At 34.5% G+C, this 12,628-nt stretch overlaps 1 protein-coding gene across 1 annotated transcript in view; it reads right to left on the bottom strand.

Annotated features, from left to right (window-relative positions):
* LOC111064240 (endoplasmic reticulum metallopeptidase 1) overlaps positions 1–12,451 on the bottom strand; it is a 40,756-nt gene extending 28,305 nt beyond the window's left edge. The window contains exons 1-8 of the mRNA XM_039420043.1: positions 12,270–12,451; positions 9,159–9,305; positions 7,246–7,494; positions 5,777–6,105; positions 4,921–5,048; positions 3,798–3,929; positions 2,991–3,111; positions 358–660 (exon numbers count right to left, since the gene is read on the bottom strand). Coding sequence (XP_039275977.1) covers positions 358–660; positions 2,991–3,111; positions 3,798–3,929; positions 4,921–5,048; positions 5,777–6,105; positions 7,246–7,494; positions 9,159–9,178 — 1,282 coding nt within the window. The 5' untranslated portion in view covers positions 9,179–9,305; positions 12,270–12,451. The remainder of the gene's footprint in view (positions 1–357; positions 661–2,990; positions 3,112–3,797; positions 3,930–4,920; positions 5,049–5,776; positions 6,106–7,245; positions 7,495–9,158; positions 9,306–12,269) is intronic.
* Positions 12,452–12,628: the final 177 nt, after the last annotated feature.

A 12,628-nucleotide genomic window follows, 5' to 3' on the forward strand; every position in this document is an offset into this window, starting at 1 on the left:
GAGACTAGAGTGTGATCATTTGAAAATACATGCTGCGTCAAGAGGAGACTAGAGTCGCAGTCTCTTCTCGACTTGGGTCGCGTGATTGTGAGATTGTGAGTTGAGCCTAAGTATGATTTATGAGTTTAAAATCACTTCCCGGTGTTTTGGAACATCCTCCTTAGCATGAGAAATCACCTGATTTATAGACTGTGATCTTTATTTATTTATTTATCTACTTATTTATTTATTCATTCATTCATCCATTCATTCATTCATTCATTTATTTATTTATTTTGTTTAGCATGAGATTAAGCTAAGAATGATTTACGAGTTAAAAAATAGCTTTGGAACATCCTCCTCAGCATGAGAATTCACCTGATGTGTAAGTGAAGGTACTCTGCAGCACGGAACACAGTGACACCATGACAACAGCCAGGTTCACAATGATGCCGACCGTCTCCGAGTAGACGACCATGTGCAGACCAAGCACATCAAAGTAGACCGCCCGCCCTTCCTTGTATTGCTCGGCCTCTGTCAGCTTCTCACTGTTCGAGAACTTCCTGATCAACGCAAGCAGGTTATCGCCTGTGTGCTGGTAGACGCCATCTTGGATCTGGTCGATGTCATCATAGCGTGTGTGGTAAACGAAACCGTTGTCGCAGTGTGCAAAGTCCAGACCTGTACAGGCAGAACACATTTAGTTCACTGTTCGATGGAAAATATCCTACATAAGAAAATATACTAATAAGAAAGAAAGAATAATAAAATAAAAATAAGTATCTATAATTTTATAATTGAGTATCGATAAAAAAAAGCGAGAATTCAAAAATCCGAATTTCAAATCCTCGCTCGTGTACATAGACATAAATTTCTAGTTATCAGGTCTTACAGATGAGAATAACTGTGTTTTCAAGATTTTATCAGCACACAAATTCAAAATGATTAGTGTGTATAGTAAGTCTTTTTTCAAGTGAAATCGTTGAGTTGTAAAAGGTTACAGCATAGCCACCTCTAATAAAAGGCCCTGGCCTACGATATTGCAACGTCGCAGTGTAGGCCTATAATCTAATACATGATTGGTGAAAAATATCAGCTTGTATTTTTTTAAATCTTTTCCACCAATAATGTATTAGATTTTAGGCCTACACTGCGATGTTGCAATATCGTAGGCCGGGGCCTTGTATTAGAGGTGGCTATGGTTACAGTCATTATTTGGAATACACCGTGATTCAAAAAGAATACCACAACTTTGAAAATCTGTATTTAATCAAGGAAAATCGGTATTTAATCAAGGAAAATCGGTATTTAATCAAGGAAACATAATAAAAACTTGGGTTGTAAATCAAAATGAAGAGTATTAAAATAAGTTTTTCCCAACTAGAAAACAAGTTCACAAAATGTTCAATATGACCCCCTCCAGACACTCGAGTGATATCAATACGATACTCGAACTCGTTCGACACCCTCAGTAGCATATCGGGCGTAACAGTTTGTATAACTGCTGGTATTTCTGTTTGACCTCCTCAATGTTAGCTGGTAGAGGCGGTCGATACACCTTATCTTTAACGTACCCCCATAGAAAAAAATCGCAGGGGGTGAGGTCAAGGCTTCTTGGAGGCCAGTGATAGAGTGCTCTGTCTCGAACTGCTTGGCGGCCGATCCATTGCCTCGGATAGTTTTCATTCAAATAGGCACAGACAGATGAGTGCCAATGGGGTGGTGCTCCATCCTGCTGGAATATGAATTCACGTGCTTCTTCTTCGAGTTGAGGGAACAGCCGAGTCTCCAATATCTCTAGATAGGTTAATCCATTGACAATTGCACCTTCGAAGAAGAAACTTTATTGGCTGAAATGGCGCAGAAAACGTTCATCTTAGGTGAATCTCGTTCATGCTCAATTGTTTGCCTTGGATTCTCAGTGCCCCATATACGGACATTGTGGCGATTGACTTTCCCATTTGTGTGACATGTTGCTTCATCACTGAACACTAATTTTGAAAAGAACAAGTCATCTGTTTCCATTTCACCAGGGACAAACTCACAGAACTCGATTCTTTTAACCTTGTCAGCTTGAACCAATTGAAGACGATAAGGTTTCATTACCAACCTCTTCCGTAGGACTCTCCAAATGGTCGGTTGAGGAGGTTGGAGCTCTCTGCTAGCTCGGCGGGTAGATTTAGTTGGACTTCGAACAAATGCTTCCTGAATTCGTGCTACATTTGCATCACTCGTGCGCGGCCGTCTGGAACTTTTCCCTTTACACAAACACCCATTCTCTGTGAACTGTTTATACCAACGTTTGATACACCACCTGTCAGGTGGTTGAGCACCATATTTAGTTCGAAATGCGCGCTGAACAACTGTCGTCGATTCACTTCTGCCGTACTCGATAACACAAAATGCTCTCTACTGAGCGGTCGCCATTTGGGCATCTACAACTACAACAAACACATTGTTTACCGCACTGCTAGCGAACAAATAAGGAAATAAAAAAAGCTTTAGAGCTTCCTCGAATCGATGACAGATAGTGCTCCACTCTCCTTTTATTCTTTGCAGAGTTATAAATTTCAAAGTTGTGGTATTCGTTATGAATCACGGTGTATTTTAAATGAAGGAATTATAAATAAGTATGACAAATTATATAAAATCATAAGTAAGCAAGGTGAGGAGTTAATTTCTTCTCATTCCCAATGTTTTTTTTTTTTTTATTTTATAATCATGGATAAGAAAATATTGATAGCTAACTGTAAGGGGTCACTAAAAGTACAACTTTCATTTTACTTCAATTAGTAGATTAAACAGTATGGAGGCACTAGCTTCAATAAATAATGAATTGCTTTCCACTAGTCACAATATTAAAAATTCACTGAATTAAATGAGATGATAATAATTATGCCATGCCTAAAACTTTTTATCGTTGATTCTCAAGTTTCATTCAACAGGCTTATATTTGAAAGTTTCTCAAAAATGGTAATGCATTTTGATTTGTAAAAATATTCTGCACTCACCAGGTATCTTGCCGTAATCTCTGAAAACCCGAAAGTCAGTGTCTGATGGAACCAGTCCACTCTGAAAGATATCTTCACCCAGAACAGTACCACTCGGATGTTCAGCTGCATCCGCATATAACTGAAAATTCACGAAAAAGTATGAATCAAATACATGTATTTATATTACGATTCCAATACATTAGCGCTTGGGAAATTTTAAAATCAGTCTCCATCATTTGTATATTGTTGGTTCTACCCTAATGCATCTTATTAGAAAATCGATATTCCTAATAAGTTATTCATTCTATTATCATGAGTTAATATTATTGATGAAATATATGAGACACTTTTCCCTAGGTTAGGAATCTTTCAAATTCTTTCAAATCTATAACTAGAATTTTTTATTGGTACATTTTAAATGTTTTCAAAGCTCTACAAATTGAATCATTATCAAAACAATTTCAATCCATAATTTTGTTTATCGGAGTTTTCTTCTAATTAAACCATAGGCTCTTCACTCTTTTTGCTCTCCTGTGAGAAATTGTTGGATGTGAAAGAGCCTGATAACACTCTTAGCAGACATACTTCATCAAGCTTGAATGTGTATTTTAATTCATCCGTAGGTTCTACAATATATTTTCTAAATAAACAGAATCTAACAGAAAACTTGTAACAATAATATCGAGTAACATGGCTGGCTCAGGTCTGGTGTCAGAGTAAAAGAAAAGCTGGATGAAAAGTGTGATATATTATGCACCATAAAATTTTATTCTAGTTTTTTCACTCTACTTGAAATTTTAGATTCAATTTTTTTTTTTTACTAACCTCGACCAGCCACGAATGGCCCGGACCTGTTTGGAAGAGAAACTCGTGGCCACCCGCGCCACAGCTTTCCAAATTGACGAATGCTTTCACCTCTTTCGCCCAAGGATGGTGGGCGATGAATCCATGCGATGCCTACCAACACAAATACAATACGATAATGTGATGAGAAGTGTCTTGTTGTTGGTACTAAAATCTTGTTATTTAGTCTAAGAGTTAACTAGCTTAATTCTAAGATAGGACACCACAACAAAGCACAACTTATTCAAATTTAAATTCTTTATTCGCATTGTCATCATTTGTACTCTACTCATACTAGACTCTACTCATTGCGATGCAATCAACTTCGATCAAATACAAAACAGAATGCGACACAACTAGACTAAACTAAAATCAAATAAGCTCAAACTTAGTCATGTTGTTTTGTTGGATAGTATTGTATTTTGTGAATTTAGTTTGTGTTAAATTCACTTGTATATTTTGGTATGTGTAGAGTTGTTTTTGGCGACTTTCATTTAGATGTGATGTGTTATACTGTGTATTATGGCTAATTCAATTTGAATTAGGTATGCTATATTACGTAATGTTGTGTTTCATAATATGATGTATTGAGATGGATTATGTTGAGTAGATCCGTGTTGAAGAGTATTATTGAAGTATTCATGTTGATATTATTAGAGATGACTTGAATTGTGTTGTATTCAGTTAAATTCTACTGTGGCCTATGACATAGCTCTTCTTAATCTAATATTACTAATATGCTATGTTTCCTGCTACTGCAGAATCTAACATTTCTTTTTTATTTTTATGATAACTATTTGTAAAATAGTTATTCAACATTCCTTTTTCAGTTTTATAATAACTATTTGTAAAATCGCATTGCAAAAGGCTCATTTATTTGTACAACAGCTCTTTCAACTGATTATCTTGAAGTGAGACTTGGAATTTTATACAGCAATATATTTACTTTCAGAAAGACTAGAACACAAATATGTAAAAATGTATAATGATGCATTAATTAATATGATGATATATGTGCTTATAATATTTAATTCATAAGAGTGTTATAACTATTACTGATAATACAAAACTGTATAAATTTATTTATAGAAAAAATGCTATTCACCTGCAAGGGAGTCTCCTCAGCACCGTTGAACAGGAAAATGATATTGTGTTGCAGTTCTTCTTTTTGTTGCGAAAGTACTCTGAGAGTCTCCAGCATGACAGCGCAGTTTAGACCATCATCACTGGCACCTTAACAAATGCATAAAACAGGAAAATTAAACAATACAACTAATACAAGCACATTGACAAGCAATACAAGCATATTGATGCAAAATTAATATTCAATAGATACAGCCTAGATGTGAATGTATAATATAGTAAATGTGACAACACTGCTAGCGTTAACCGATGCAGAATTGTCACATTAAATCATTAAGTCATTAAATCATGACTTGCAAGTAAAAAGTCTCAATTTTACAGGAACTGCCAATTTCGATATTGGTTGACTTGAGGATAAATTCTCACCTTCTTTCATTCAGACTATAACTTAGCTACCTATTTTCTGACTAATGTCCCCTCATAGACTTCCAAATAGTCCTAGAAATTTCTTCACAAATTACCTGGATTAGTAGGCCCTCAACTTATTTTATTTGGATTACCGATATGGATTTACTTTGATAGAAAAAAGGTTAAAATTGAACTTGTGTGAGATGAGAATAAGTTATGCGCTCTGCTTTTCTCTAAATCTCTAGTTGACAGGGTAGCAAATCCGAAGTCCTCTTCGCCAGCCGACCTTATTTTTTCGTGACTGAACCATCTATACCTATCTATACTTCAAAATATTTTTACAATGTTACTGACAAGTTTGTCAAATACTCCTCATAAACTTTAAAATATTTTCACAATCCTATCAACAACTTTGAAAAATATCTACTCATAGACTTCCAAATATTGTCACAATTTCAGCCGCTACTTACCTGGACTGGTAGGCGCCGAATCAAAGTGACAGTTGACCAACAAACTAGCGTTGACTTCCCGCCTAGGTCCTATCTTGACGACGACATTCTGCACGCGACTATAGTGCGACAGAAAACCGACGCTGAACGCCAGATAGAACGATCCGGACGGTGTCTGGCGGTCGGTCGCTATCGCGTGTCGCGCGTCTGTAGCCGCTTCCGCCATTATGGCCGCGATTTCCGCTTCGATCAGCCGCACGGCCAGTACTTCGTTCGCATGGCTGCCGGTCACCTTCACGCCCACGCCCGACAGTTTCGCCAGAAAGGTTTTTGCCCGTTCGCCTACGAACCTGTCAAACAAACATTACTGAATATGACAACGAAAGTATTGAGTTGCAAAAAAAACATGATGGAATTAGATGTTGGCCAGAGAGGTTTTTGCACGTTAGCCAACGAACCTGTCTAAGAAACATTACTGAATTAAAAATGAAAACAAAAAAATTGAGTTGTAAAGAAACCTTAGTAGGATTGGAAGATGGCCAGAAAGGTTTTCGCCCGTTCGCACACGAAACTGGAAAAATAGTGGATTTCAGAGGGGATGAAGAAATATGAATGATTTGATATCAAGAGAAAATGTGTGATCAAATTTCAAGCGAAAGTTTTGAAGTGTAATTTATTGTAAAAATGTATGGCATAAACTAGATTTTAAATGTACATACATTGCAATAGGAAAATTTCTGTGTACATGACTTTCTGTCTGAATCCAATAATTTTACAAGATGAGCCCTGCTCATTTCACTTCTTTGAAAGAATATAAATATCAATGACAATCTATTCAATTTGTACTTAATTCTCTGTATGACTTTAGTTATGTTATTAAATATAGGTCGAATTTCATTAACTTATTCATGATTTTCTTTTTTTTTCATCCCTTGCACTGTGTTTGTTATACATCTGTAAAATTCTACATACACTGCATAAGTTATTATGTTCTAATTGAATTACAACTTGATTGAATGAAGCTGTTCTCATCTTTTTAAACTCCGAGTCATTTTAAAAATGTAACGTATAAACTACACTAAAAATGTTGTATGTATTGTAATAGGAACAGTTTTGTCCACAATACTATAAGCCTACCATTCCAAAATTTCAATAGTTGAATAATATGGAATAAAAGTTATCAATGAGGCTTTGATATAATTTGCGTTGCTCTACGAGTGAATGTACAAACAACGTGGCGCTTGTCTAGTATCTATCATGAATGTTAACTTATCAATGACGTGATAAGTCTCATACTCCACTAGTTTCAATAAATTATCATAAAAAAATTAATATTTTAGTAATCCTAATTCTATATAGTCCGACCGCTGTAAGAAGCGAGACGAGACTCAAAAGTTTGAATATTTCCCCTCATAGAAAGAATCAGAGATGTAGGAAGAAGTACTATTCCGTTTTTATGTTCAATTATAAAAAATATAGACAATACAAACCTTCCTGACTCTGCTCCCTTTTCATCCGCCACCAATCTTATAGCGGGCATTTTGCCATTGAAATGTACAGCCACAGAGTACATAGTAAGCCATAACGCAGCAATTCCAACTCCTAGAAGTAGCGCAGACATTTTGGTGACTCTGGACACACAAACATCTCGTTTGTCCCGCGTAACGTCTGCAGACTCGACGGATGCCACGTTCTCTTCATCCTCACCACGCGTACGCTGCCGTAACATCATGTCTCGTCTACAAAACACGGTGGAAAAATATTAGGCTACATTCAAGAAAAATGTACAGAAATTGGTTTAAAATATCTGAGCATAAAATAAAATGAAAAACTTTATATCTGAATGGAAAATAGATTTGAGAAAAACGTGCACACATTTACTGAAAATATCTAAATGAATAATTTTATGAGAATAATAATTGTAACATCATTTTCTCGACTCAAAAATACGATCAAAAATGGATTGGATTACTTTAATAACTGCAATAATTTCCACCAGTCTAGAAAATGATAATATAATTAGAAAACTGTAACTTACAGTACTAGGTAAAACAAATGTTAAGACAAATAATAATTTTTACAAGTTAAATTTATTGCAATTGAATCCAGACAAAGTCAGCGAACACTTGCATTAAGTCAATTCTCTTACAATATATATGACTATTACATTTTTCCTTTTCTTACAGATTCTGAATAAAAGAATGCAGCATTTATTCAAATAAAGGAATGCAGCATTTATTCAAATACGGACTGTTGGTACTTATTCAATGGAAGAAATGAGAAACCTTTTATTGTTTTTAGTGATTGGTATTGAACTATTGTTCAACAGAGCCCAGATTCATTGACAATGTGTTATTGTTTCATTTAAACCACATGCGATCGAAACAAGCATTATGTTTTCTGTTTGACTACAGAAACAAAGTTACTATTTCCTGATAATACTACAGGGTTGGGCAATTTGAAATAACTGCCACTATAAAAATATAAATTATGGATATTAACGATCAACTAATTTATTACACATAATTTACTGCGGTGCAATAAATTGACAGTGATGTTGCAAATTTCAATTTTCAATTACATATACAACTAAACTCAAACGTGATAAATAGCAGTGAAACTAAAAAAGAACGTGTAAAACATTTATACTGTAATGTATATTAAAAATTGAAACCAAAATTATTAAAACCAGTTATGTGATTGTCTGATGTTTTGCGATTATAAATCATATAAAAATCTATCGAGAACATGAATGAATTATAAAAGATGAGACAGCACATACAAAAGAAGAGTCAACTATAGAATAAGAAAAACGTAAACAGAACGAATAGCTTGAAAGTAAAGAAATGCAATCTTTTGTAATAATAAAGAGCAATGAAAATTTATTGATAATTGAACCAAACATAGACACTAAATACCAGAAAGCATAATATAACAAATATTGGAGACAAAATGTAATAGAATTTTTTACAAAGGAACAATTTTGGAAAATTAAGGAGATGACAAAGAACATACAAGAATTAGCAAAATATATTCTCACAATTGAAAGTAGCTTCAAAAAATTTGCAGTTGACCCCATTAAAGTGAAATTACACAAAACTGCAATAATAGTGAATTTTAAGAGAAGCAAAAATTGAAAAGATAAGCTTGGATGAAACAGTACAAAGAAAATTTAACAAAATAAATGGACGCAATATTAATCCTTGCCAAATTTCAAGTGATGTTTCAAAAACACTTCCAAACAAATTTACAAAAACCGAACAAAAACATATATTTCTTTTTTTTTAACTAATATACTACGATTGAAGCAAAGCAAAAACAATTCTCCCTCAATTATGTTGAAGTTAAGATAAATGAAAACCTTTTACGAAGCAATTATGTTGAAGTTAAGATAAATGAAAACCTTTTACGAAGCAATGCCATGTCGACCGTCAGTTGATGAACTCAAAATACTCTTTTAATTAGCGATGGAGTAGACCTAGCATGTTAGATTGGGCAGACTGGTGAGGATGAGAGAGGAGCATCAGTGAAGGAGGACGGAAGAGTCACCCTGCAAATATTCACACAAAATGCACAGGCTAGATGCAGTGTTACATTAATGCATAGGTAAAGCATTATTTTCAATACAGTGATTGGTGGTATTAGTAAAGGAAATTCAGCATCATACCAATAAAATTAAATTGTATCAGTATAGGGAAGATAGCATTATATAAAAAACATGATAATCCAACAGGAAATTTAGTTAAATGGTAGCGGCAATGTTTATATCGCAAAAAGTAACATTTTGTATATTGCATAGCAAGCAATACGGTGATGCTAAACGTTCCTCTTTTACAAAGTTCCAACAAATAACGATCTTCAAGAACATAGTAGAGAAAAAGCTTGATTACAACAAACTGTATTTACATTTCATTTTCAATAGTGTTCTGGTGTTTAATCATGTTTCCCAGGATTCTCGTTCAAGAACCCCTAACAATGCAACAAACAGCATGATGATGTTCTGATAACGTTCACCTTTTATCGTTCCTGTGATAGAATCGAACATAACATTTCTATGGGAATCATTGTACACTCAACTTCGAATTTATGCGAATGTAATAGGGTCTCATGGAAATAAGAGGATTCTCTGAGAACGAAAATCAATTTTTCTGGCTGTTTATTTATCCATCCAGATGAATTCATGTCTCTTCAGAATAGAAAATTATTTAAACCTTGATACTATTGCGAATAAAACTTGAAAATAATTTACGGCAATCAAGCGTTTTCTCTCATGATTTGCTTTAAAGCTTTGAAAGCTTCAAAGCTTTTGGAGCCTTTAAGAAAGGGGAACTTCTAACATTATTACAACATGTTACACATCTCACGAAATTTTATCTTTTGGCGAGACAAATATACCGCATCCAGTGAACTTATTTTCCAGTTGCAATATATTTATAAATTAGGTTTGTGGAGTAATTGGATCAGTCTGTAGGGATTCTATAAATGTATAAACACTGTAAATTAGATTTGAGTTTACTACTGTATAGCCTAATAATTGATAGGGAAGTTGTAAAGGAAATGCTTAGAAAACAATCGAGGCAAGATGTGGTTAGTGGTGAATAATTATAAGAAATAATATGAATGAATCTCAGCTAATATTGAACCCAACACACTGCAAGTAAATAAATATTTGTCACCATGTGAATGTGCTGATTTTAAAATATTTATTCGAAAGACAAGGTCACCAGATCACATACAAAATTACTTTCAAGATACTACAGCTAAGTTAATGAAAATACGATACAAATAGTAAGGCAAACGCATACAGCAAAAGACGAAGGAAAAATTCTTCCCCAAGAGTTTTCATTTTCAACGCACACAGACTTAATAAGTGATTTCCAAAATCTTCAAGATAACTCCGGGAGGGGAATAAATAATGCGGTCAGTGGCTGAAGTCACCTCACAAACAGTTTGGAATAAAAATCAGAGTTGCTAGATGTCATCTATGTAGCGAATGTTGGGAATACTGTCTTTTATAATGCATTCACAATAAATCTAGAAGGCTATTTGTGAGTAATTTGTGAAGTGAATTTTTCATGTTGTCTTCTTCCTCGAAAAATGCTAGATGTCATTTGAGAAGGTTCATCCTTCTACTCTGCGCTACCATACTCTATTGTTCACTCTTTTTGGAAGACACTTCTTCGTGTCATCACGTCATCGCATTACCTGGGGCACTGCCAGCCAATTTTCAAATGTCTGCAAATACTGACAGTGTACAGTCAGCACATGTATAGTTCCCTATGGCTCTAAGGAGTGAGGTTCATGTCTACCAGGAGAGGGGCCAGCTGCACCATTACAATACCAGGAGACGGTTCAACATCGACCTGCCCCAATCCAGACTGTCGAAATGCACATGAATGCTACCCCTTACGGACGCTAACATTTTTTTAGACTGCCGATTTGTGTTCGTGAACTGGAGCATGGGAATTAGGCTGGTTAGTTAAAAATCTCATCAACTACTCTCTGTACTTACTGAGAGATGATGAAAACAGTGGACTTGTAGAACAGTTTGAGACTGTTTCATAATTTAGAATTGCAGTCCATCTACAGAGCCACATGGAACGACCTATCTGCAGCCATCTCAAGTTATTTGTTTTAAGCTTTGAAGTCTGTCTGGCGACTGCCGGTCATGGACTGAATGCTCTGAATTACTTATAGCTGGTAGCTAACACAAACTTAACTCTTATTTTGCACCTTACATCTGTTACTTGTATTTTCTGCGATATAATCTAAATCTGTGATTAAATACCGGCACTGGTAATAATTGTGTTATTCCTAATATTGCTTATTTACGGGATCACACCTATCAGCATCTGGCAGGACGTGCAGCTGACAACATTCACTGACCTTCTCAAGCATAAGGAAATATTGAAAATAAATTCCCGGTAACCTACTGCGGCGAAGACTGAACAAGTAACAAGTGAGTAACAAAGTAAGTTTAATGTGTGCGTGTTTATTCTTTCACCGTAGACTACCGCTGGTTTACAGCTGAAACTGAAAAGTTATTACACCTTCTGCGAGTTCATTTATAGTATTAAGCGGATCACTCTAGTTTCTTTTTACCAGGAGTTTAATAAGTTTATAGATAATATTTTCTTACCAATTTTCCACTACAAAAAATTGAGTCGGTACGGTAACTTTAATAATAGTTGACATAGGTACCGGTACAATATTTGCGTGATAAAAGTAGTTTAGATAAATAGAGTTTTATAAAAAAAAAATTATTTTAAAATGAAAATGATGCTTACGTAACCCACATGTTGTGTGAGAGATGATTATGGTAATAAGTTATGTTAGTTTAATATGTTTGTAAGAGCAAAAACTATTCAATATTTCATTGAAAATAGATGTAGCGTAGGCTACCTAGTATTGTAATAACCTATGTTATAGTAATGTACCTAGAAGTTAGAAATATCAATTTAGAATAAGTTACAGAAAACACCAACCAAACGTTTTGTGGTTAAAAGTTACAAACCTGTTATTGTCTATCGTAATCAATGATCATAACTTTAACATGATTAAAACCTTTCAAAATAGAGTAGATATTGAAGCTAAGAGTACGATAGTGTAATATCTTGATTTAAAAATATTGTAAAAGAGTGTAAACTTGTCTGGCAAACAGCTCTGTCATCGCAGACGATTTTTGTAAACAGAAACAGTATAAAGTCAGCTGTTTTGGAAACTTGACTAAGGAAGAAAAGCATATCGACATAATTATAATAGTATCAAAAATAGGAAAATCATAATAGTTACAATTCAGAGAAAAAATCACGAATGGAATAATATAAATTTATTATAAATGTGATTCTCATTCATAATTAGAAAAATTATTAT

This window comes from Nilaparvata lugens, chromosome 2, assembly GCF_014356525.2.
Source record: "Nilaparvata lugens isolate BPH chromosome 2, ASM1435652v1, whole genome shotgun sequence".
NCBI lineage: Eukaryota > Metazoa > Arthropoda > Insecta > Hemiptera > Delphacidae > Nilaparvata > Nilaparvata lugens.